Source organism: Columba livia, unplaced genomic scaffold (assembly GCF_036013475.1).
Source record: "Columba livia isolate bColLiv1 breed racing homer unplaced genomic scaffold, bColLiv1.pat.W.v2 Scaffold_82, whole genome shotgun sequence".
NCBI lineage: Eukaryota > Metazoa > Chordata > Aves > Columbiformes > Columbidae > Columba > Columba livia.
Window position 1 is genome coordinate 239,925 of NW_027043810.1, and position 26,874 is coordinate 266,798.

Sequence of the window (26,874 nt, forward strand, 5' to 3'; positions counted from 1 at the left end):
ACAACTAGGTGATTACTTCACCTCGCTCAGCTGCATAACTCTGTGTGATGTAACATATCCTCAGAGTGGGTACGGAGACAGAAATTTTAGGACTACATATAGTGTCCCTGAAATCTTCCTGGTATTTAGCAGGCAGGCTTCTCAATAGCTATCACACCTTCCTTCAAACTGACATCTGGATGCTGGATGGAATAGCTGGTGTCTCTGCTGTAGAGAGCGAATATTTTCACCTTCTCTATGTGCAGTAAAGCATAGAGTGACATAGAGTCACAGCAGAACTGTGGGGTGGGAAAATAATAAGGTCAGAATGGAGAGAAGAGCTTTGTTGAATGGAGACTGTCCTCCTGACTGACAACACCAGTATCCAGTAATGGAACTACCCTCTGTGGCAGGCCTGTCCCTCCATCTGCCTGGGGGCTATTGCTCTGCTCATCTGTGCTTACCATGTCCTACCCTTTACAGCTCAGCAAAGGAAGGCTACCCAAAGAAGATAGCAGAAGAAAGGGAAGCCAGAGAAGCAACCAATGAGATTGCCCAAGGAAGAAGCATCCCTGATATCTTTCCTTGAAAGGAAGAAATCTTCCCTGTCCCTTTCTTCATGCAGCCTCCAGAAAGATGGCACACCTGTGTACCTGGCATATGTGTATGCGCATTATCAAAATAGCTGGTGCAGATACAGCAGCACTGTGAATTGTGTTTAACACTGAATATCTGTTTTACATTGATACTTCTTCCATGTGTTTTAATTTTAAACTTCTGAGCCTGTATTCAGTAATTGCGGGCAGGTCTCTATCACTTGTTGCATGGTTCATCTCCAGTTGTATGCTCCGTCCAGCATTAAATGGAAAAGGCACAGTCACAAGATTCTTAGAAAGTATCCTGCCCATGTCTGGCAGTGTTCAAGGTATTCCACAAATATCAGCTTTTCCAAACTACTGCAGTGTCTCATGTGTTTCCATACAAAATGAGTTTTCTTTGGTCCTTCCACCAAAAAGAAGCTTCTTGGGAGTAATCAAAGTTGCCACTTAATTGAGTAACTAAGGGTCTTTGCCAAAACTAAGAATCTCACATAACACCTGACAAATGGGTCCACGAATGTATTACATGTAGTAGAAACTCCACTACAATTATTCTGGTGGAACCTCCTTTATCTAGGACCCTAATCTTTACCACTAGGTTCTAGTTTCGGTTTTGTTTCTTTGTTAACACTAGAGATGATTCCTAAGCCACAGCATTCAGATCTGGAAGTCTTTGTGGTTTTGTTGCAACAACCAGTTCACTAACTTGTAAAGAGTTTTCAGCTTCTACGAGACCTTAACTAGTTGATGGCTATATTTGAATTTATAAGCCAGGATGTTGTGATTCAGAGAAGTCACTATGCCTGGAGAGCTGGTGAGACTTTCTCAGTTCAGTGAGGTGGGTAGGAGAGATGAAGCAAGAACAAGAGCTTTGGTATTGGGCCAAGAAGGTTTGGTAGATAGTAGGCTCTTTCAATGGGTTATGTGGGTTTTTGAAGTGTTAGCTAAAAATAAGCTGCACTAGTGATGTCTGCCCTTTTGTGAACACTATGTAAAGGTGCAGGTTTCAGGGCTCACACGTGTTCTTTGGAGAGAGATCCATGGGTCTCCTGTAGTTTGAATACCTTCCTGTGAAGGTTTCCAAACTCCCTTGGCATAGGTCTGTAATTCTGCAAAGCTCAATTCCAGTTAATGAATGTAAAGCCTACAATCTAAAGGCTTGCACTAGATTTCTGGGCAAAAATTTCAGAAGATTTGCTGTTTGAATGCTCTTGGTATAGGAGCCAAGCACTGAGAGAGGCACAGAACAGTTTATACTATGTTGCCTTCAAGCTTTCTGACCCAGTGAGTTCTGGCTCCTTCTGCTGTGTTTGTCCAGGTGTGTTCTCAGGTCCTTGCTTGGCTTTGGTGCAGTGGAAAAGTTATGCTGTCAAGGCAGCAGAAGGTGGGTGCAGCAGTCTACCTTGGCATTATGGGGAGATTATTGAGGGATTCCATTATGTTATGGATGTTGGTCAGGTTGCAAAAACCTTATCAGCTGACAGGTTTTTATAAACACTGCACAGACTGTGAAATATTTTTAATGCAAAGGTACACTTCACTGTCAGAACACAAGGGTATCAAAACCCATTGTCTCTGAAGATGCTATACAGTAGTTATAGAGTTTGTGTATGTGTGTAAGAGGCAAGCTGGAGGTGTCGGTGATTAGGAGTATGAAGTCTGTGATTGGAAAGGAAAGAAGGCAACAACGGAAGAAGCCCTAGGCCTGTGTGAAGCTGGTGATGAGTGTCTAGAAGAGAATGAAGAACAATTCAGTTGCTTTGATGAATTATTCTGTACTACAGGCTCTCTAACAGATAGGATTTCTAAAAGAAACCAATGACTTCCTCCTCTCTACACAGTCTTCTGTCAAAGGGATGTCTGCAGAGGCAGACATCAGGGCTTCCCCAGTACTCTTCTCACACAGAAAGTTGGTACTATTGCCTTTTTGTTTTCTTCAAAGCTATAATATTAAAACGTTGAAGGCATTTCCACTGCTCCTGGTCCTCATTCTGAACCACGGAGGACATCTTCCATGATAAGAGGTGTGACCCTTACTAAGTCTCCTTCCTTTTAATTTTTGATTAAAGTTATCTGTGGAGAACAGGTATCTATACGGTTTTGCATTGTGAGTATGTACTATGTCCTTTGATCCAGTTGAACAGCGTGTTTTCAGGAAGGGTAGACGCCTTACTCCACGTGGGTCTCTTGGCTCAGCACTTCTATCACAAAGGCCTTCTCTGAGTCCATTTTGACAAAGAAATTGCGAAACTAGAAACTGTGCACAGCCTTGCTGTGCTTTCTGTATTTCAGAGACTTTGTTCGGGTCTATGACACCTGTGCAGCTGTCAGTCACTGCTTTCAACACTGATCCTTCAAATGTGTGTTCCTGTGTCCAAGAGCCAGGTTTGCTGAAGCCAAGCAAGGAACAGAGAATGCACCTGGGCAAACACAGCAGGAGGAGCACGGTGGGACAGGGTCAGAGAGATCTCCCCAGTGCTGATCGTGGTGGGTGCAGCTCCTGTCACAAGTCTGCCAGCAGCTGGACCTCTCTGGCTATGGTTTATTGATTTATGGTAGATCTGACTGGTGCTTTTTGTAGGAAAATCTCAGGTTTTAGACAAAAAATTTGTAAGTATGCCTGCCATTCTCAGTGACATGGCCTTCCTTCACAGAGACAAGAACAGGGAAAATGTGTCAATCGAAATAAAAAGTAACCAGTCTTTCTTACTTAGGAACCTAAAACTGATTTAGACCAACTTAAAGCTGATTTATGAAATCAGTTGGGATATCTGGTCTCTGACTGGTTCTCAGTGTGTTGAACAGTAAAATATTCACTTGAGACAAAGGCAATGCTAGCACTAGCAGCTCTTGTGCATAATGTTTAGCCCCCATGATGTATGCTTGTTCTAGAGTGGCCCAGTGAGAGAGATAAAATAGAGATTGGTCTTCCCAACCCTATCTGGAAGAGTATAGAGAGCCTTGGGAACAGAGAAACTTCTGGGCATCATACAATGTGGTTTTGCCAGAGGAAGAGATGCCGACTGTGTGCTTGAGTAACACCATGCTGGGACCCAAATATGGAAAACTTAGGCTGCATCAGCACTATTAACAGTGCTGGGAAATATTTCCAGGCACAGAACTGTAGTTGTCTTTATTTTTAGGATGGTCCCTGGTACATTTCAGCCTGGGCTAACTCACATTGTCTCACACAAGTCTCAGATGTAGTTTATGAGTTAATGCAATCTGTGTACCACTCAACAGGCGGTTTACATGGTGACTATGCTTTTCTGGAGGCCAGGCTTGTTAAACAGCACAGTTGTTTACCCTTCTGTACAGGTTGTCATCATTGCTAGAAAATGTCCCACATGTTAAATTGTGAATTTTAACCTGACCCTCGGGTCCAAAAACAGAACCAAAAGGCTATATGCCTGTACTCTAGATCTTTCAGGCCCAGACATAAACAATGAGGAACTGGAAGCAGTTCCTGAGGCCTCCTCCTTGCAGATGGTGCCATTGCTAATGAGTGTTGCAGGGAGCTGGTGGATTCTTCTGTTGGCCAGTATATATTTCCCATTTCCCTCACTGTATGAAGTGAAGGAAAAGGCAAAGTCATTAGCTCATTGGTGGTTGCTGGCTGGTGGTAGTGTTGCTGTAGTGGTTCCTTGTGTGCATGCAGGGATCTGCTCCTATTCTGAAGGCAAACAGGAGATCCATAGTCTGATCCAGAGCTACTGAGACTGTGTCCTGAATGACAACACCACCTACTGTGTGCTCTTGCTGCTCAGCAGCAATCCATCTCCAGCTGCAACAAAGGGATGGAAGTGACAAGTGATCAGGACCTGGCATGGGTCACTGACCAGCAAAGTTCTCACTTTTTTTTTTTTTTTTTCCCCATAGAAAGTCCATTTGATCAGATGTCTCCATGGCAGCCTTGCAGGAGGGGATGTTCTGAACTAGTGGATGGCAGCCAAAGTGGCTGCTGTTGGCTAAGGGGCAATTGGTACAGTACACCCATCCCTACTGCTGCCTGCGTATAATCTCAGGAGAGGGGAAGAGGTGGGGAGAGGCTGGCTCCTCCCCCATCCCACCTCTTCATTTAGACTGTGCTCAAAAGAAATTACCCCCCTAAAGACAGCCTCAGTGATTTCAGAGGAAGAGGGACATTGGAGACTGGGCAACAAGAGCCCCCAAGATGAGGACAGCCATCCTCCTGAGCCTTCTGTTGCACATGACAGCTGCTTTTCACCAACTGTGAGTGGCGCTGAACTTCCGTTTCGGTTTCTTTTATGAAGGCATCAGTCTAGGTAGACAGACCACATTCCATGCCATCAGCTCTCATACTCCCTGCTCTATCAGATCACCTCAAAAGGTGTCTGAGACATTTACCTTGCCTCCCATGCATTTGATTGACTCCTGCGAGTTAAAATACAAGCCAACTTTTTGGGGAGCTTCCAAGTCAGACCTTAGGCTCAGGGGTGTTTGCTTCTCCAGTTGCCATGCCAGATCAAATCCCTGGTGTCTAGACTGAAAGGTTATGAGGCCACTTCTGAAGACTGCAAGTGATTGTTTTAGGGAGTTCAGGAGACAGCTGAAGTAAGAGGTTTGAAAAATATTGTAGGGCTGTATTTAAGCTAATCAAGCAGAAACTATTTCTCAAGGTATCAGTGAAGCAATCACTTTGCTGGGTTCACTGTTGCTTTTGAATATTGACTGCAGTCATGGCACATTGCTGAAGATTTCTGCATGGAAGCTCTTTTGCATTTCTAGGCGCTTGACCTGATGCCACCTCTGATGTTTTCTTTCCTCTGCCCCAGACATTACCTGGTGGTGATCCCTGCAGACCTCCGCTACACATCCACCCAAGTTGCCTGCCTTCATATCACCTGTTACGAAGCAAAGCTTCAAGTGAATCTGGTCCTGGAGTGCTCTGCAGGACATAAGCTTTTAGTGCAAGAAACCATCCAGAAGGAGAAGACTTTCATGTGCACTAAGTTCTGGGTGAGCCACCCTAGGCAAATGCCATCACTGATTTTGCCTTCAGGAACTGTAAATCCCTTGTGTTACTCCCTAAAAAGGGATAACATGGACAGGGTCTACTATGCCTTGGAGAGAGCCTGCTAGAAAGAGGGGTGGAAGGTGCCTAGGAACATCTATCCCAACATAATATCTTTTGGTCAGCACTGAATTCCCATTCTGAATGTAATTTTGAAATTGAAGTTACTTTTGTTAAAATCTACCACACTTCTGTATACATAAAAAGAACCCAGCTGTTTCCTTCTCTTCCATCACAGACCAGATGAAGCAGCTTTAGCTCTTCTCTGAAGGACTTACACAGCTTCACAGCTAAATCTTGGGGAAAGTGTTTTGCATGATGTACTGCAGTTTCTGTAGAATCTGAAGTCAGGCAGCAACTCAGCTCTTAGGAACTACTGAAGAGCAGTTGGGTGTAAATGGATGTGCTTGTTATTTTCAAATAGCATCCTAGAGCTGATTCATTGTTGGTGGGAATTTAGCAAAGACAGCATAAGGCAGACATGCCTAAACAGTATCCCTTCTGTTATACAGTATATTCTGTCCTGAGACTGCTGGGGAGGGCTTTGACTGCTGGTGCCAGGAAGAACCTCTGTCTCTTCTAATCTGGCTTTCTTGCTTGTACATGCTGGGTAGTCCTGAAGGCCTAGCAGTTGAGGCTGTGCTACAACTAGATCTTTCTCCTTTGATTCTCTGCTACCATCTCCCACCTTTCTGGCATCTGCCCATCTTCCTGACCAAGTCTGAAGACTCAAAGGTGTCAGGAACATGCTTGTCACTAGAGACAAAATTCCTTAACCACTGGGAAAAAGGACAGATTCCATGACATGCAGGACTTCCTGCTGTCATGTAAGGCTGAGTGAGATCTGGATGTGATCTAGATGAGGTATTGGAGAGAATGGATGGCCTGAGGCAGACAGAGGAGAACTGGTTAGTTCTTCCACTTTACTATCAGTTCCGGCTCAGAGTCCCCAGAAGATTACCTGGGGGCTGCATGCTCTCCTCTCTCTGTACAGGTTGCACCTCCAGCTGACGGCACAGAAGAGATTGCCACTGTCAAACTGATCATAACAGGTGAAGGGGTCAGTATTGAGGAGAACAAAAAGGTCCTGATTCGCAAGGCCAGCAGCGGCACCTTCATCCAAACAGACAAGACCATCTATCAACCAGGGCAGACAGGTGAGAGCTGCAAAAGGGAGCAACCGTGGGCCCTAGGCTCTCTGCTGGTAACACCAAAAGGAAAGCCTTCCATTGCTTGATATTCACAGACAGCCCTAACAGAAGGCTTTTAGAAAATGTCTCTTGTTGATGTAATGTTTTCAGTGGCTGTAATGTCCAGTTGTGACTGTGAAGTTGCAGGAGCTAGTAGGTCATTGTCCATGTTATCTTACATGTGGGAATGTCCGTGGCAGATGTTATCACAAATGTGTATAGAATAGAGACAAAAGATGGGGAAACAGAACAGGAATCTGTAGGGAAAAACTGAGATCTGATAAATATACTCTCTGATTTCCTTGCCTTCAGTGAAATTTCGCATTGTGACTCTGGATGAGGAATTCATGGCACTCAACGATTCGGTAAGCCAGCCCTGAGGGGCTGCAGAAAAGGCTGCCTTTTCCATGGATGGATCTTACTTCATTTCTACCCTGCTCATCTGCCCAAGCTCCAACTTTCCCACATTCATCCCTGGGCCAGGTTTGATGCGTGTCCAGAGGAGAATAGTAACTCAAGTAAAAGCTGGTAACTCAGGAAGATGGCGTAGGTGTACATGGCTCTTGCTTGTCCTGGTCATGCAAGCACAAGCATAGGACATATTGATTCCTGATGCGATGGTGTCATGTGGGGAATTAATAGTTTGCAAGTCAGGATTTCCTGGATATGTGGTGGGGAGGGGTGCTCTTAATCTGGCCTCTACAAGTTGTAACATGGGAAATTCTGATTAGACATTAGGACAAACTTTTTCATTGCGTTGATGATCAGATATTGAAATATGCTCAGAGAAAGCATTTTCATCCTTGGAGATGTTCAAAACTCAGCTGGAGAAGGCTATGAGCAATCTTCTCTGAGATGCTTCAGCAGGCTGTTGAACTAAATGACCTCCAGAGGTTCCTTCCAAACTATGTGAGCCTATACCTCTGTAACCCTGTTAAGACTGCAGCTGAGCCGGAGCTAGGTCTGTTTGGGCAACAAGTTTTCCTGATGGAGCACTCTGTCAGGAATAGCTGGGTGACCTCCAAGTTGGTTTTTCCTTTGTCTTTCTCTAGACCTTACTGTAATGGACTCACCTGGGACTTGCCATTTTTGGTGACATTTGTTTCACTTTATATTGTTGTCTGTGCTGTAAATTTGCAAATCAATAGTTGCACATCCTTCAGAGAGGGCTCTACATCTGAAGTGTCTTGTGTGTGTTGCTGGCATGTGTTTATATTTTCTAATGTTTTTACCTTTCCCTCCCCACAGATTTCCCTGTTTGTCCAGGTGAGTTATGCTTAAATCTAGTGTTACAGTAATATTGATGGCAGCCATTTCACTAGGCTGTTCATATTCAGTTCCTGGTAGATTTTACAGACCTCTGAGTGGAATAGTAGAACCTCCAGATTTCTAAAATATAATCCTTCAGCTTCTTTTTGATGTGTTTACTTGAAGTTATGCTCCCAGTTACTTCAGTAGAAATCTGAGTTGTTCTAGACTTGTCATAGCATAGACAGATAAACTTAGACCTTTATGAAATAAGTTGGAATTGTGAAGGATGTTTCCTTGAAATCAGAATGTAGATAAATGTAGGAGACTCAGATGCTGGGAGCTGAGTCTGGGAATTATTAATATATTGCCTTCAAAATTTCTTGACTAGACTATACCAGACCTCATTGCTTAGCTATAGAACCTGGTAATCTGCAGCACTGAAATTCTGAAGCTCAATTTCTATAGGGTGTGGGTCAGTGAGATGCTGGAACAACTGTTTCTTTCTTTCTTTTTTTCTTTCTTTCTTGTGGATGTAGGACCCTAAGAACAACCAGATAGAGCAATGGCTGAATGTGCTTCCCCAAGATGGCATTGCAGATCTGTCTTTCCAGCTAAGTGATGAGCCTCTGCTAGGGACATATATCATCAATGTAACCAGTGCAAAAGCGTGTGGCAGCTTCTCCGTTGAGGACTATGGTATGAGCATGTGGAGGATAAGTCTGGGCTGCAGAGAGGACCTTGCTCTCTTTATCAAGGAAGCTGGGTGTTTATTCCATTATAACCATCCCAGGAGCAAATGGGAAGAGTAATAGCACCTATCACAGAAAGTCTGAGCTGAGGCTCAGGAGAGAGACAACTTTGGGACCATGGGTCTGTGTGTGTGGGAGGAATGTTGAGCATGGATCCAGACCTTTGACACAGCTGATTCCTGCAGATCTCTGCATTAGACAGAACAGGGTCATTTAGGATGGGCTTTTCCAGAGAGTGTGAAGTTCAGTGCCATCCCACTTCTTGTTCATCCCCTAATTAATTGTGTTGGGAGGCTAATCTCTCAGTGCAAATAGCTGTCAGAAGTACTAGGACATGGGTATGTTTGGGTTGTAGTTTGGGAAAGAGGAATCAACCAGGGACTACACACAAATCTGTTAAAGAAAAAATGGAAATCTTCCCTTTCCCCTTCTTGCTATCTTTTTTCTCCATTTCGTGGCTCTTACTTCATCACAGTCTATCTTCACATTGATTCTCTGGAAATGCTGTCCCTGGCCAGTGTTTCCTACATTCCCTGTTGCTTCCCTTCCAGTGCTGCCAAAATTTGAAGTGACCTTTGAAGCGCCAAATCAGATTTATGCACTAGATAAAACCTTCCCACTCCGGGTATGTGGCAGGTGAGGATTCTGCTTGGAGGGATGGCTCTGTGTTAATTTCTGGCCTGATGAGTACAAGATGGCTAGGTAACCATGAGGGGGAAATTACTTACACTTCAGTTACAGGAGGCCAGAATCTTCCACAACTGCACTCTGATGCAACACAAAACATTCCTATAACTATCCTGGTACTCTAATGCCCCCTTTCGAAAAACACTCTACGAGTCTCTATACACAAAACCTAGGGGAACAACCTACCCTTTGACAAGCAACCATTTGTGGGACAGAACATGGCAGATGTTTGGTATTCATCTCCCTGCAGAACAAACTCATGGGAAATGAAGGGAAGCTTTTCTAGATTATGCTCTAGCGGAAATGAGAGAGGCAAAAAGGAATTGCCCCAGGTACAGTCCAAGGACAATGCTAGGTTTAACAGCCTCACGTAAAGGTGCTTTTTTGATGAAAGGCACTTTCTTAATCACCCATGCTTCTGCTCATAAGATGATGCATGCCTTCAGCATATTCTCGGGTTATAGCAGGTGATGCTGATGTAAAGTGCAGAGCTCTGTGTTGAGTCGACACCTACAACACTTTGGTTTCCCAGAACAGATTATATCACAGAGCCCTTGATCTTCCATCACTGCGGTGCCCCAACTTGGCCTTGCTTATTGAGTCAGGGCTCCTGAGCCTGGTGTGTCGCAGTCACTCTTTTGCTATATTGTGAAAATCTCCAGGGCTACGCAAAGTAAGCGCTGTGTTCTCTTGGTGTGTGTGACTGTCTCTTCCTTTCCCTGCTCCCCCAAACAGATACACCTATGGGAAACGCATCCAAGGCATAGTTCATGTGAGCCTTTGTCAGAAGATAGCCCCGTTTCTGCCCAGTGCTTCCAAACCTGATCTCTGTCAGGAATTCAGCAATCAGGTGAGATACTTTGCAGGAGCTGAACTGTATTCAGAGATATTTGTGCTTAGCCCCAGGGTAAGGCAGGGCTGCTGGAGACTTTAACTGAAGTATAGTGGTGTTACCCTGTGGTTTTGGCTGTTTAGCCACTGGTCTACTGGTGCTGCCTCTTAGTAACTGTGCCTGATGACTATGACTGCGTGTGCATCACGTGCAAGCTCCACATCCTGGACAGCTGTGTCAAAAGGCAAGCTCCCTGAGACCAGGGGTTTTGTGCTGCTCTTTCTGCATTGTTTGGGTAACTTCTAACGTAAATGCCTTGCTCAGATCTTGTTTCTTCTCTTTGTACTATCAGACAGATGAGATGGGTTGCTTCTTCACAAATGTGACTCTGTCTTCCTTCACTCGAGACTTTCGGTACTATCAGGACAGCATAGTTGCAGAGGCCTCGCTGGTGGAGAATGGCACAGGTAACTCTGGAAACATCTCTGGTGGCTGGTAAAAGGCATGTGAAGATGCACTAATCTTACCAAGAACACTGGAGACTTTCAGGCTAGCAAGGGCTCTGAGCTTTCTGAGCCCAGAAAGCTCACAGATACAGACGGAGCCACCGGTTCCTGATGGCATGACACACTCACTGTGAGTGCCTGTGGTCTCAGGTGGTGAAGCTTAGGGACCTCTCTAAGGGCAAGAAGTGGGAAGAAGACTAGATATCCAGAGTCCTGTGCAGATCATCTCCCTGGTATGAAGTATGTGTGGCTGAACATGTGCATCAGTATTACCAGTGGGTCACTCTGCGGGAAATTGCTGATTTGTGCTTGTCTACCTTGCTCCCTCCTTTATGTTTCTGTTTCACTGCTTTCATTCAGACATATATGTCAATGCTTCCCACAAATTACTCATCTCCAAGATTGGCGGCACGGCCTTGTTTGCTGATGTGAAGTCTTACTACCACACTGGAGAGATGTACAGGGGGAAGGTAATTCCCAGTTATACAGTCCTTTGGATTGGGGAGCATGAGCAATGCCTTCACAGTAACTTACCTAGCGTCTTGTCCAGCCAGGGACTTGGGAGGACATTGAATGATTCCCAGAGACAAAACTCTTGAATGTGAGAAAAACACCCTGTACTGCCATTTGGCAAATAAGCCTTGAGTAGTAACAGCTGTGGGGATCCATATGTGGGGTGCAAAGCCAAATACTTGAAATTTCAGCAGCGGAGAGGACTTCTGCTGTGAAGGGATAGAGAGCATGGGCGTGAATGAACATGTGCAAGTGATAATAGGAGGTGACCAGTAGCAGTGTTGACCATATAGTTAGCAACTAAAAGGGTGACCTTGATGTCTTTGGAAATTCAGCTCCTGCCTTAGACAAGTAAGAGATTCTGTCCACTGATTAGACTCTTCTGTACTTCTCTTGCTCACCACTGTGTTCTCAGATTAAAGTCATCGACTACCAAGGCAAGGCATTGAAGCACAAAAAAGTCCTTCTTCTAGTAAGCTGCAGTGAGCAGCAATTTAAGCAGGAGTATATCACTGGGGACTCTGGGACAGCTTCATTTAGCCTGAACACGACTGCTTGGAACAGCACCTTGGCCTCCCTGGAGGTAAGTGAGGAAGTGTTCGTCTTGTTGGCAGGGGTACATGTGCATTTCAGAGCTGTTTATTGCCCCACAGACATCTCCCCCGCTCCTTGAAGAACAGTAATTCAAACCTGAAACACCTCAGCATGTTCTGGATCTTGCCTCCCTCTGAGAGCTTATTTTCCAGATCCAAATTGATTTTCTCACAAGCTCTTCACACAGAGACCTCTGCTATGATGTTGCTCAGACCTGATCTGAGCTTCTTACCAAGCTGCAGCTGACTTGCTTAACTACATAAAGTAACCTTTTTTTTTTTTTTTTCCTTTTCGTATGTGTGTGTGTGTGTTTGTGTGTATCTGTGTATCTCACCAGGCAATTGTCCTGCATCAAGATTTGGATATAGAGCCTGGGACAGCTGATTTGAGTTACCAGCGGGCCTCTCATTTCATACGTCCTTTCTACAGCACCAGCAGGAGTTTTGTCTCTATTGTTCGTGTGCCAGAAACGATGCCCTGTGGTAAAAAGCAGGCTGTCCAGGTGGACTTCAGAATTTACCAGGAGGACCTGGAACATGGGCCCAAGCGTGTCATTTTCTCCTACTTTGTGAGTTTCTGGGGAAGTGATAGTAGGTAATGGCTTAAGGCACAAGATCAACGTCTCCTACAGATTCAAGCCTGTTATATGATAGCTTTGGCTCAGCCCAGATCAGGTAGCTTGTCCAGCCATCATGAGGCTGGATCTTGGTTTTGATCCTGGGACTGTAGTAATAGCAACAAAGGCTGCACCTTTCTTTTGGGCTCTGCACAGCTGCAGGGCATGTATTGGCCTTACCTGTCCTTCCCCAAGTCTTCTGATCCCTTGAGCTCTCTCTGCTACCTGAGAGTGAGTAAAGCTCATATCCCTCCTCTTTCCCCCATTCAATCCCCAATTTCAGGATTACTTTGATCTGCACAGTGATCTCAAAGACTGCAACTGGCATTCTTTTCCCTTTCTGTATTCTTCACTAGGTCACAGGGAAAAGAGGGATAGTCCATGCAGGTCAGAAGACTGTTTGGGTTGGGCTGCCAAGAAGTAAGTGCACTCCCCTGTTTCACGTCTAGCAAGCATTCAATGTTTTGTGGCATCCTGTCTTATTTCGATACGTAGCATAAGCCTCTTTTCCATTTAAAGCTGGCTCACCAATTTCCGTTGCATCAGAGCAATGTGCCTTTCCAGCTTTCATGTTTCCTTTATCCTCCTGCTTGGTACTGAGAGAATAATACTCAGCATTTCCCAGCCCATAGGCTCATCCTCTGTTTTCTTCATTTTCAAAGAAGTCTCCTTTTGCTGCCCCTGCAAATGGCATGAAACTATAGCCTTACCCTCTATCAAAACTCTCCTGCTTTAATTTGCAATTGTGTCTAAAAATAATCTTTAAGTAGTTAGGATGCCATAGTATGTCATTTTGATGGGTGTTTACTCACTGTTGTCTACTTCTCCAGCTCTTTTTTTTAAAAGCCTAAATTACAGGTGCTTTGGGACAAAGGTCATCTCTTTGTTGGTGATGGGATGGGAAATGTTTGGAGGCTTTGAAAGATATCTGAGATTCGTACTCAGCGCTAAGCTTGAACTCCAAATACCTGTTTTGTCTCCTTGAGGCAATCAACAGAACCAGAAAGAGTCTTTTGCTGGTCTTGAATATCAGATCCAGAGGTGTGCTGATTGTTTTAGTGGTCACCAGAAATCTCCTTGGTCCTGAAAGACTTGAGGAAAGGAACTAAACAGGCACATGCAGGATGGCAAAAGCTGATCAGAGTCCATTTTCACTACAAATCTACTTTCTCTTCTTCCCTCTCTCCTCCATCTAGTGCTGAAAGGCTTATTTTCCATCCCTCTTACCTTCAGCTTGATCTCTGCACCAGCTCCAAGACTTGTAATTTATGTTATCTTCCCTAATGGAAAAATCATCGCTGATTCTGCCATCCTCAGTGTTTCCATGTGTTTCAGAAATAAGGTAGGATTTGTGTCTGAGGCCTGACTAAATGTGTGAGAGTGTAGGTGTCTGTTGCAATGAAGAGACTGAGGAATACATAATATGTGTAGCTCTGTGTGGCTGATGATGTGTGGGATGCCGACACATGAACATGTGAACGGTGAAGTGTGCTGTGATGCAAGTACATGTGGAGCGTTATGAGGGCTGCTACAATGTTTGAGAAAGAAAGAGAATTGCTGTGTCTATCTCCGTAGGCTTGTATAACAACTGCAAGCCAATAGGATCACAGCCCAGCACAGGTTACTATTGTGATTCCCAGGAGAGTTCAAGGCTGCTCTGCTGCTCCTGCAGACACCTAAACTTGTTAGTATGTGGTGTCAAAAAGACAGCTGAGAGTGGCTGATGAAAGAAGTGGATTTTACTGGCTGTCCAGAAAGGGCTGAGTGATGTGGTCTTTGTGACACCCATAGGAATCTGCTTTCTTGGCTGTGTCTTGTGCTCCAAAGATGAACTTCTGAGGACTGGAATTACTGCTGCTCCACAGCTGTCTATCTGTCACGGGCAGTCAGATCCAAGCAAGTGCTTCAGGAAACAGATATACCGCACAAGGAGCCTGGACATAAGGTCTAGGCTTATAATATTAATCTGAGGCTCCAAAAGGAGCAGAAAGACAGCTGTGTGAGGTGTGTGATCATGGCTGGCTGGTTCGCTGGGTAAAGAGAGCACTAAGTTCTGATACAGGAATGTCTTCAGTACTGTGAACTGTGTACAATGATGGTTCCCCCTCTGCCATCTTTCCTGTTAGAACCTCAAAGTGATGGTTTTTAAATACCTCTGGGCATCTTGGGAAATTCCCCATCTTTCCATGCAAGGCCTTGGAAGCTCTCTTCATGTAGGTCCCTTCCCTGCTCAGGAAGTGGTAGGGTGGCCAGCAACAGAAATGTCACTCACCTATTGCCTGTATTCTTCCCATCCAGGTGGAGCTGGGCTTCTCAACGCCCGAGACCCTTCCTGATTCACAGGTTGGTCTCCACATGCTGGCAGCTCCTGGGTCCACATGTGCTGTCTGGGCTGTGGATCAGAGCGCCCTTTTACTGAAGCCAAGAAAAGAGCTCAGCAGCTCCTTGGTGAGTGAGCCTGCTTTAACTTCTTCCTTTCCCTTGTCTGAAATGAAGAGATGGGGAGACAGACTTTTGCATCTGTGCAGAGCTTATATCCCAAGTGACTCAAAGCACTGCCCAGAAGGATCAGCAGTGCTCTCAGTGTGTCATGGGTAATGGTTAGGGGTAAGAAAGAGGTTGAACATCACTCAGTGCACCAGTGGCAAATGAGCTTCTGTATTATGTCTCATGTTCAGTTCAGCAGGTTGTGCTGATGCTATCAGAGGAGTGACAGTGGGCCTGGGCATTCTGGCATATAGTCATGAACAGTAGCCAGGAACAAGTCAAACAGGCCTTGGATGAATGATAGGAAGGGAATGCCAGGTTTTATTTGTGCTGATTTTTTTTTTTTAATACTTTTTCTTGCTTTCTCAGATCTATGGACTGTTCCCATCTGTTTATAACTCCAGGTATCCTCGACAAGTGTCTGAAGATGATAATTCATGCGGGTTCCCAAATTCTGATGAACCTGATGTGTTTACAGCATTCAGGGTAAAAATGTTTGTTTTGGTGGGTTGGGAGAATTCATGAATTGAGGGAAGTGTGGCCTCCTGGCTTTACTAATATCCTAGGAATGCTGTTGCAGACAGTACAGGGAACAGGTCCAGTTTAAGCCCTTGTAACTCACTTGTTTGAATAAAAGACTTGAAATTGTTGACCAAGAAGAAATTGTTGTGTGGTTCTGCACTTCAGTTGTGTGATTCAGGATGCCAAGGATGATTAGTTACTTTAACTGGATTTCACATAGCATGTTGAATCTCCATAGCATGAGCAATTGCACTGTGCAGGCTGAGAAGGCATAGTGCCTAAATGACCATGTGTTTGAAAAAAAATAAATTCGGTTAACTCAGGCCAGATGACTTAGCTCAGAAGACCTTGTTTGCTCATTGCTGAGGACCTGAATAATTCCACTTCAAAATGAAGCAAAAAAATACTTTGCCAAGCCAGAGGACAGGCAAGTCCCCATTGGGTGATGGACAAAAAGGTAGAGGATAGAGAGCTTTTGGTGCATCAAGGTTTGTGTGTTTCTTTTTCTTTTTCCTTTCAGGAAATGGGGTTGAAAATTATGACCAACACCAATATCAGGAAGCCCAGAGTGTGTCCAACCACTTCATCGACAACCATGCTGCAAGAAAGAGCATTGTTTACTTCCAGGCCCATTTTGTTGTTTGCCCAGCCCCATAAAGCATATAACAGTAAGCATTTATCAACTGTTTCCTCTTACATGGGGTACTCTTTCAGGTGATAGCAATCCTGGGTTTGAGTGGAGAGGCAGTACTTGCTGTAATTGTAAATAGAAGAGGGAGAGTGTTCCCTGTTGTGCTAGTGTGAGGCTGCCTGGGGCTCAGGGCTTCTGGCTCTGAAACATTAGTGAGCTGTCTGGATCTTAACTCTTATCTCTGAGCTGAGGGAATGGTTGCCCTTCACTTGATGCCTACAAATGCAAGTAAGGTCCACAGCACCTCTGTTGTTTGAAATGAGGCAAGAGATTTTAAAATTGGGATAGCGCCTTCTGTTCCAGTGCTGTGCTTGCCAAGTGCTGACTGGATGACCTGCTGGGCTGAAGCTCCTCTGTTCTAAACCAGGGCCCAAGGACCTTGTTATGACTGGGGCTTTGTTATTTCCAGCAGAGCATCTGACAGCATCTATGTATCAGCCCACTATGTTTTCACCTGTTTCTTCAGCTGAAGAGAAAGTACACAAGCATTTCCCCAAAACCTGGATATGGGATTTGTATTCTGTGGGGTGAGTAAACTGAGCAGCAGGCGTCTAGTCTGGGTGGCTTAGTGTAATGGGGAATGGCAGCAGATACACTGGGTTTAGATTATAAGCTGCCGAGGAAGGTGTCTAAGGATGTATGTCATGGAGTTCATACCTGTCAGGCCATTTCTCATTGGAGCTGATGTCTGCATTGAATGCATTTTCCAGTACTAGATGATTGTATAGAAGTTTTGTCCATCCATGGGAAATAGCTGGCATGGGACTACAGGAGAGCATGTGCAGTGCAGCAAACCAGCTTGGTTTACTGCCCGCATCCTGCTTGTGGTAGCCCTGTGGGACAGCATTTCCTAAACAGTGCTCACAGGATGTATCCTTGGGATGCAGGTGAAGTTGTTCTTCACAGAAGTCCTTTATAGTACTGAGAGCTGTGTCTTGTGCGAAGGGCTCAGGGAGTACACAGGGTGTGCTGAGGGTCCGTTTAGAGATTTTTCATTTCTGACTTTAGGAATTTCTTGACTGGAGTCTGCTCAGGCCAGATGCCCCCCTATCTGCCTTCTCCCATCTCCACTGCCCTTTCAGCTACTTCCAACTCTTCACTCCCTAGCAGCAGATGTCTCCTATGTGAGATTTATGTGATGGTGATTTATGGAGATTTATCTCCTATGTGATTTATCCACCACTAGCCTGATCTAAGCAACCAAACGTCTCTATGTTGCATGTGTTGCCTTCCTGCATGTGCCTGGCAAAAGTGAATGTCTCCAGTTATTTGAGTCAAATAGTATCATAAGCTTTATCCAGGGCTGTTTTTATGTTTGTTGTGGTAGCAGCCACAGAACAGTCTGCTACTCTCAGAAGCTGTGATGTGGGCACAAGCCAAGTCTCTGCCCTGTCTTCCTATTGCACTTTAAGATGTCAGTGTCTCACAGGAAGGTGAATAGCCTGTCTCTTCTGCTAAATTCTACAGATGCTGAGCCAGTCTTGTTGCTCCTCTGATGTGTCTGGTTCTCTGTCCCTAGGCCAAGAAGAATAAAAATGCTGACACCTATAAAGCATTTTTATATGTGCTAGTGGCAAGCACTGTCTGAGAGAAGCCTTGAGTGTGATTGATGACATCTTGCAGCCATGTAACCTCTTGTTAAAAATGTTCTGTTCATATAAGCATCTGAGGAAGGGGTTCCTACTTTTACAAGGACCTACAAGGGCTATAAATTCAGCAGAGGTTAGGGGTTAGACTGAGCTTAGGGGGTGGGGTACACTGGAGAGAACGGTGCAGACCAGGTCACCTGGTGCTGTGTACAGCAAGAGTCAGTTAAATGCTTCTGTTGCTGTCTACTTCTCAGTTCCAGTGGAAACAAGAATATTACCGTCACTGTGCCTAATGCCATCACAGAATGGAAAGTGGGGATGTTCTGCACAGGACGTGATGGCTTTGGACTTGCTCCAACCTCCAGTCTGCTTGTGTTCAAGCCCTTCCTTGTGGAGCTCAGCCTGCCGTCTTCTGTGGTCAAGGGTGAGACCTTCCTCTTGAAGGCCACAGTCTTCAACTACCTGCAGCGATGCATGAAGGTAGGTGAGCCCTGTAGGCTCTGCAAGAAAAGCATGGTATGGGTGGGTATGAGATGGCTCAAATCTATGGCCTGTGATGTTTATCTTGTTACCACCACTATCTCTGCTGTACCTTCAGATCCAAGTGACCCTGGAAGAGTTTGATCACTTCCAGCTGAAGCCATGCAAAGGCTGTGTCTACAGCAGCTGCTTATGTGCCAAGGAAGCTAAGACCTTTCAGTGGAGCATCACAGCTGAGCAACTGGGTGAGTAGAACAGGGAGATGGGGTGGTGGAATTGGGAAGGAATAGGACCAAGGTGGGGCTGTTTTGTATGAGCTGACGTGGAGCAAGGAGTTGTTTGCCCTGTTAACCAGGTGTTATTTTCAGGGCACATGAACATCACCGTCAGCACAGAGGCTGTGGCCACTGAAGAGCTCTGTGGTGAAGAGATACCATATGTCCCAAATCAAGGACAGAAAGACATGATGACCAAACTCCTTCTAGTCCGGGTCAGACAAGCTTTTCTGTTACCTAGACCTGAAAGTGGGGTTTGTGAAATTCCCAGATTTTGTGCAGGTTAATTTTGGGAGTTACTCCTTGCTATTAAAGATGTCTAATTAAGAATCTCAGGGCCTGCGCTGGGCCTAACGAAGAGGGCTGATGGATGTGGGAGGGGTATCCTCCACTTCATACTGCAGGAAACTTTAAATATTACACTCTTTTATGTCCTTGCTCTTGAGCTCTCACAGACATTTACAAGTTATGATATTCTGAAAATGTGTGCTGTTTTCTCATCTGAAATGAAAATAATTAACAATAATTTGCATTATTACATGGTAATGATATTATTCCTACCTGAACGAGGATTTTGTCCATGTCTAATTCCAATCCACTTGTAATCCTGTTTCTCTCCTGTGTGCTCATTATAATGCTACTTTTCTGTGTTCCAACAGCCAGAGGGAGTCTTGGTAGAAAGGGCTCGCAGCTCCATCCTGTGTCCCAAAAAAGGTAGAGAGATTGTTTTCTTCTTTCACACTACACATCCCCCACTTCCTGCCTAACCACCTCCTGGGTCTTTCCACTTGTTTAAATATTTTTCTGTCAACAAGACCAACCTACAGAAGCAAACTCTAATCATGGTGCCAGCTAGAGCTTTGCCTGTGTAAGGATATGGGGAGGTCCAGTCTTAAAAGATTGGACCTGTGTCCCTGATACTAATGTGACATCAGTGTCCCTGATACTAATGTGACAGCTTGAGGCCTTTTCCACCTGTGGTAATAAAACTGGACTACCGAACATGGTGAGGCTGGAGGACATGACTTAGGATTGCTGCTCCCATCTTGAATTTTATTGTGTATGATGGGGCCGTTAGCAGATTTTGAGAGCATGAGGTGCATTGAGAAGACATACCTGCAACTGAAATCTGAAACAAGATGGAGTAACTTATGTAAAGGAAAGCACAAAGGTGGCTTTGACCACAGAAGGCTTAGAAGAGAAGATCCTCTCAACCTTTTCAGAAGGAAGGCTGTTAGGATAATGAAGTTGCAGTGAGATTGATGGGGGGAGTTGAGGGTGGAATGGGACAGGGTTTTTGGGGTGACCTGCAACCTCTGTGACAGGAAAATGGGCTGTTAGCATAGAACAGTTTCTAATGACCTCTGGGGATTTTGAAGGCTGTTTTCATCATGATGTCTTTCTTTTTGTCCTCTCCACACATCTTTCCCTGCTGATGTCAGGGAATCCAGCACAGGAGTCTGTGTCCCTGAAGTTGCCTCTAAATGTGGTTGAAGGTTCAGTCAGAGCCACAATCTCAGTCACAGGTAAGGAACTCAGCTATGCTAATACCTTTCCAAATCCCATATCTCTAAGTTCAGCCCTAGGAAAGCCCAAATCCAGAACCCCCCAACACCCTTTCTGAGGTTTCCAAGGCTCCATTGCCTTGTTCTTCTCATGCGTGTGGCTGTGTTTCCTGGCTCCAGATAGCCTCAAACACTCAGCAAGGAAGAGGATGTTCTGTTTATGGGCTTCCCCTGCCAGAATGGGAATGCGTAGAGCCCATATAGAGGGCACAGTGGAACTTATAAACTGACTGGACGGAGGTGCCCCCACACTGCTGTGCTGGGGCTATCTTGCCTGCTGCACTGCTGGGAATGGGTCGCAGGCAGGAGGAAGCGAATCGCCAAGCCTCCTACCTAGAGGTGGTCAGGCTGCCTACTCTTTGTTTCAGGTGACCTCATGGGGACAGCACTGCAGAACATGGATCACTTGGTGCAGATGCCCCATGGCTGTGGGGAGCAGAACATGGTGCTGTTTGCCCCTGTTGTCTATTTACTGCAGTACCTGAAGAAGACGAGGCAACTGACCCCTGAGATCAAGGAGAGGGCTACAGGATTCCTGCGCAATGGCAAGTACAGCAGACCCACCCTGTTCCTCTGCCTCTCCTGTGTCCAATCTACCTAGTTGCCTAGTCCCCTTCCCCTCAGGGCACTCAGCTACTTATAATGTTAACATCAGCCCATTCCCTGCCCAGTGATCTCACTGCAAATACCATTCTGAGCACTAATGTCCTGTCCCACTTCCCAGGATACCAGATACAGCTGCAGTATCAACACCCTGATGGTTCCTACAGTGAATTTGGTACCAAGGATGAGTATGGTAATACTTGGTAAGACATGGACTCTCTCCCTGCTGTCTACCTGCTGTCTGACAGCCTGGAGGTGGGCAGCTTTCTGCTTCCAACATCGGATCCTTTCTGTCCTATTGGATGCAAATTCTTCCAGGTGTTTTGTGGGCTAGGGCATCCCAGGGGTATACAAGTGTCCCTGGGATGAACTGTTTTTAGAACCAACAAATAGCAGAACAATGGTGAGGAGAGACCCACCAGTTTCAAATTCCCACTTTTTTCTTTTCCATCAGCTTCTGCTTAGATTCTTTCAGTTCATTCTTCCTTCTCTCTCATTCACTCCATTTCTTTCTGCTTCTCTCTTCCCTCTCTCATGCCTTTTTTTCTGTTCTCTCCCCAACCAGGCTGACTGCATTTGTGGTTAAATGCTTTGTGCAAGCCAAGCCATACATTTTTCTGGACAACAGGACCATTCAAATGGCTCTCACCTGGCTGGAGCTCCACCAGCTGCCCAATGGCTGCTTCAGAAATGTGGGCCAGCTTTTCCACACAGCCATGAAGGTAGGACCCAGAGCACCTTGAAGGACAACTCAAAGCAGTTCTTGCCAAGTACTCGTAATTGTTTAGTTTTCTTTCCTGTATTGTTCTGCTTTCCTGTGTGGGAGCAAGCCAGGAATAGGTGGGACCTTTACTGAAAGGCTTCAGGTCTTTGTATATTAACTTTCCCAGCTTTTTGGTTGTTTGTGCTTTTTGTAGGGAGGTGTGGATGGGGAAGCCCCCTTGGCTGCCTACATCACTGCTGCATACTTGGAGGCAGGAGAGTCACCAGAGGTAAATACTGGGATTCTTTGCCATGCTCTTGCCTTAAGATCTGAATCCTGAATAGCTTAACGGTGTCACTGAGGCAGGCAACAGAGCATCTTCAAGAGGCTGTGGACAAAGTAATAGAGTGGGGCAGGAAGAACTTACTGCTTCTGAGGAAAAAGCCTCAATTATCCCTTGAGGATGCCATTGCTGGCAGGGGAGAATGTGAGGTTAGACTACAGGGAGCAATTGGAGTTCATAGCTGGATACTATGACCATTTCCTAGGCTTTGGCTGCTCATTTCTGCTCCTTCAACCCATCCTCCCACTCTCTTGCTACCGTTTGTACTATACATAGCTGAGAGCTAGTGGTGATTTGTTAGGAAGGACTGGTTGGTGTAGCTGTTCCCACAGTCAAGTAAATAGTCGTAATGACATTTTTAATGTGTTTTAGCTTCATTTCACTGAGAGGGCACTGCTGAAACCCGTGACCAGCTCGGAGGGAGTCTGTGAAGCACCCTGCACCAAGGGCTGGAGACACTGCTTACTGGTGCTGCACTGATACAAAGAGAGGAGGGCAGGCTTGAGACACTATGGGGTGCTTTCTGGCCAGCATATGCAAATGTGTCCTTCTGCTTGTGTGTGTTAGTGTTTGCCTGTCTAATGTGTGTTTTTGTGTGACCAACATCCACGCATCTCTTCTCTGTAGAATACAGTGGTGCGCAAAGCTCTGGACTGTATCGCTTCTTCCCTTCCTGAAGCTGCCAGCACTTACACACAGGCCCTGCTGGCCTACACCTTTGCCCTGGCTAAGGACTCTCAACGCACACAAGAACTACTTGACATACTTGATCGAAAGGCAATCAGAACAGGTATGGGAGCTTTGATGCCAGATGAATATCAGAGAAGAGGCAAGTGAGCTTTCTGAGCCCTTGGTTACATGCAACCTGGCAGGACCATTACCCTTTAGGTCCTTACCTTAGCCTTACCCTTTAGGTCCTTCACCAAAGAGAGCTTTTAGACAGCCAGTCTACAAACTCTAAGTATGTGTTGGCAATACTGTGGTGTGGGTGCTGATCTCCTTCAAACCTCTCATCCTTTTCTGGTTCTCAAAGTAGAGGCTGGGCTTTGAGAGAAGTGGGTTTTCTTAGGCAGCACTGCAAAGCACCAGAGAGTGAAACAAGCTGGCAAGCTGCCCTACTTCTTGTTAGTCGGTGACCCCCAGGAATGGCTAGTGGGTAGCTAGCCAGTATCAGGTATAGCGGACCCAGTGAATAGGGCAACAGACTTGGACTTGGATGTCTGGGAGGTACTGTGTATGCAGATTATTGGCATATTAGTTTTTGTTTATCACCCTGGCAAATGGGTCTTTAAATGTGTAACACAGAGTGCTGAGCATTGCAAAATACACAGGACTGCAGTTTACCCAGTGGCATGATGACCTGCGCAAGAGGTATTTACTCAGTGGTCTTGAGATACACCGTCCTCCTAGGCCTCAGGATTTCTTTCCTGACATCCCTCAGAGTCATCTCCTCCCTCCCTTTCCCAGGTGGGCAGATCCACTGGAGTCAGACCTCATCCAAGCCCAGACCCAGTACCAGCACTTGGTCACAGCCACTGTCTCTGGATGTGGAGTTGACAGCCTATGTCCTCTTGGCCCTGCTCTCCAAGCCTAATACCACAGGGTCTGATCTCACCACAGCCTCGGGCATTGTGTCCTGGCTCACCAGGCAGCAGAATGCCTATGGAGGATTTGCCTCAACACAGGTAACTCGTGGACAGGGACAGGGATGTTGCTTGAGAAATAACCTCTGCACAATCTATGCACAATTTATGCAAGTGAGAACTCTTTGAGGAGAAGAGCACTTGTAAATGGAGGTCCTCGGGACAGTGAGTTCAAGTGTCTTTGGGTCTCAGAGCTGCAAGTGTCATTGTTTCTTCCTTTTCAGGACACAGTAGTTGCCTTGCAGGCCTTGGCTAAGTATGCAGCACTGACGTACGACACAGAAGGGGTTGCAGAAGTGAGGGTGAGGTCCCAGAGAGGATTTGGGAGGAAGTTCCAAGTCTCCTACCAGAACCGGCTATTGGTGCAGGAGGCAGCACTAACAGAAGTCCCAGGAAAGTTCTTAGTGCAGGCCCATGGCAGCTGTTGTGTCTTTACTCGGGTAGGTTCCCACAGACCCTCCTGTGACAACCTTCTGCTCATCATCTTATTAATAACAAGTCTCCATTGTATCTCTATGCAAAGAAATGTGCATTAACTGGGCTTTAATCCCAGCCTGTTGCCAATGCAACAAACCTGTGTGCTGTAGAAGACTCAGAGACAGAACATGTCCCAATGTGATGACAGTGATGCTTCCATGGTTCTCAGGGTATTGGAGGGTGGAAATGTTGTATATTGGTCCCATTGCTGTGTGCCTGACTTGCATAGTCTCAAGGGAAAGGGTGAGGAGAAGGATCCCCAGCTGAAAGGATCATGGAATGTTTCCAATCTGAATGACCTGTATTTTGGGTACCAAGATGAGTATACTCACTGTGTATGGTTTATACAGTCACTGTCTGGGGTCCGTATCTTGAGGATTAGAGTAGTCAATGAAAAAAAAAGAGGTATGATAGATGATACTGAACTAATTATCAATGTCTTATTCTGTCTTTTCCTATCACCCTGCAGATGGTGCTGAGGTACAACATGCCTTCCCCACAGGTCTCCACATCCTTTGCCTTGCAAGTGAAAACCAAGCCTGTCAATTGCACTGAGGATGATACACACTCTGTTACTGTCTATGTCAATGTCAGGTGACTCTAAAGACACAGATTCACTTGGGAAGGAAAGCCAGGCATGGCTGGAGAGCTGAGGGGTGCTTCTTGGCTGCAGTGCAGGCACCAGGCAGTTTCAGCAGAAGTTCCAGGTGGAAGATGGAGAAGGAAAGATATGAGTGTCATCAGGGAAGGGGAAATGTTTCCAAGGGCTTTGTTTCTTGCTAGGGAGAGGGCTGCAAGTAGGCATCTCAGACTGGGGATGCTCAGAGCAGTGCAGCCATCATCTGCTCCCTGTGAGAGGGAAGAGTGCCTGCCTTGGCCCTGGTCCTGGCTGGGCTGCCTGGCTCAGGGTCCAACACACAGTGTATGGTGGTGGAGGGAAGCTGGGAGAGATTCTCTTTTTTGTCTTCTCCTCCAGGTACACTGGGAAGAGAGCCACTTCCGGCATGGTGATTGTGGAGGTGTCCCTACTGTCTGGATTCGTGCTGGCTCCAGGATCCCAGATGTCTGTAAGAAGCCTGTAATCAGCATGGTGATATGGTGTCAGTGGGACTATCCATGCCCAAGGAGAGGGTGTGGTTGCATAGGAAGGTGTTGTCTGTCTCTCTCTTGAGCAATCTTACCATCCTGTTCCCTCTGCCACACAACAAACATGAACACATACTGTTGGCTCTTTCTTTGTGCCTTGAGGTTGGTGATCTTTCTGGCCCAATTCACTCAGCATATTCTTGACAGCTAAGTAGCCTAGGTTCCTGGCCTTGGGCTTTTCACGAGCTGAGTGATCCTTCAGGGGGATGAGCCTGAAGGGCTAATAGCCCAAAATAAGTTTGGAAATGAGTAAATGAGAACCTGCCTACTCAAGCTTAAATAAACCTTGTTGGAATGTCTCACACTTGCTTTTCAAAAGATCCAACTAAATTGCTTCTTCTCCTCTCCTGTTCCTAGCTGCAGCATTGGCACCCTGTGAGAAGAACCGAGAATACACAAGGAGGTGTTGCCATCTACTTGGACAAAGTATGTGTGTACTACTAGAGAAGCTGCAGGAGAGGAGAACAGTGGCAGAGTTGTTTGGCGAGTCCAGGGCTGGGCTAGCAGAGCATGATATTAATCTTCCTGTCCTGCCTTTGACTCCACAGAGTTGTTACTGCCTATTAGTAGAATCAAATTTAGATGAGGAATAAAAAGAACAGCTCATAAGTGAACTGTCTTTTGCTTTTCTTTCCTAGTTGAGCCATGAGTCTGAGACATATGTCCTGCATCTAGAGCGGGAGATTGGGGTGACCAACCTGAAGCCAGGCCATGTCAGGGTCTATGACTACTACCATCCAGGTGAGTCTGGAACTGTGGGATGTTAGGACTGTCTGGGTGTTTGTACTTGGCTCTATGCAAGGATAACTTAGATCTCTCCTGTTGTGTTGCAGAGGAGCAGGCCCTGGCTGATTATAATGTCTTCTGCATCTGAGGTAGGTGTGAGTCCCTTCCTCTGCCCCTGTACAGAGCAAGCAACCCAGCCATCTCTCTTCTGTCCCAGAGGAGCCATGTGTAATTTTGATTCAGCACATTCCCATCATTTAGGACTTTATCTGGAATTCCCTAGGCCTCCAGGGACTTTAGTCTCTGCCCTCTGTTTTCTGGACTTTATAATGTAGTCTTTGCTGGGTTGCCCTGTAGGCAGTACATCAAGTGTTTAACATGTAGCCATGCTGTGAAGGACTAGTCATGTTCATTTTCCAGGACTTCCTACAGGGCTTTCTGAGCTGGTATAGTACATGGGACTGCTTGCCAGCTGACAGTGCTCATAGATGCTTTGCACTGTTGCGGAACAACTTCTAAGCAGAATTCATGGTGCTAGTTTCATCTTACGTTGTTTGGGTATGGAAAGTCCCATCTATTGCCGGGGAGGGACTGAAATAAAACAAGGCCACTAGATCAAAACAGAGATACCCTTTCCTTTTACATCCTTAGTGAGAGCCTGGGCTCCCTAGCTGTTAGCATCCCATAGTTAATAACTTGGGTCCTATTATTTGCTCTCTGGGTTACTCCTTCTTCCTGCTCTCATTTCTTCAAGGACTTGGTCTGCTCCCTTACTGTCCACTGTTTCAAGCCACAGGGATCCCACTAGTGCGAGATGCCCTAGGACAGCAGGGCCACTGCATTATTGCTTCTGGTTTGATGGGATGTGCGTCACCTGGAAAGTCACATCTCAGGAGGCTGGGGCAAACCTCAAGTTAGATTTGAAGACCAAACCCAGCCCAAGCCATCCTGTTGATCCTGACAGCCATTTCCTGGTGAATTCTTTGGGGTGTCTGATTAATTCTGATTGTATTAAGCCATGGATTTTCTTGATTGTAAAAAGAATTACAAGAAAATATAAATCACAAATCTGA

General features: G+C 45.8%; 1 protein-coding gene across 6 annotated transcripts; it reads left to right on the plus strand.

The window, feature by feature from the left end:
• Positions 1-4,651: 4,651 nt before the first annotated feature.
• LOC135575286 (alpha-2-macroglobulin-like protein 1) lies at positions 4,652-26,874 on the plus strand. 6 transcript variants are annotated; one of them, XM_065048407.1, is made up of 36 exons: positions 4,652-4,811; positions 5,375-5,558; positions 6,608-6,770; positions 7,116-7,168; positions 8,052-8,069; positions 8,591-8,750; positions 9,355-9,439; positions 10,226-10,340; positions 10,675-10,789; positions 11,189-11,298; positions 11,757-11,924; positions 12,273-12,503; positions 12,908-12,971; positions 13,748-13,893; positions 14,850-14,999; positions 15,408-15,524; positions 16,081-16,228; positions 16,661-16,778; positions 18,095-18,320; positions 18,439-18,565; positions 18,689-18,810; positions 19,255-19,309; positions 20,038-20,121; positions 20,529-20,705; positions 20,885-20,966; positions 21,329-21,485; positions 21,681-21,755; positions 22,437-22,599; positions 23,277-23,494; positions 23,677-23,892; positions 24,399-24,523; positions 24,906-24,996; positions 25,433-25,501; positions 25,714-25,816; positions 25,888-25,950; positions 26,556-26,874. In XM_065048407.1, the coding sequence occupies exons 1-35, from the start codon at positions 4,753-4,755 to the stop codon at positions 25,947-25,949; spliced, it is 4,356 nt and encodes a 1,451-aa protein (XP_064904479.1). In that variant the 5' UTR covers positions 4,652-4,752; the 3' UTR covers position 25,950; positions 26,556-26,874. The 6 variants fall into 6 exon arrangements, with proteins under 6 accessions (XP_064904479.1, XP_064904480.1, XP_064904482.1 ...); XM_065048408.1 differs by having other exon boundaries at positions 26,592-26,874; XM_065048410.1 differs by having other exon boundaries at positions 25,909-25,950.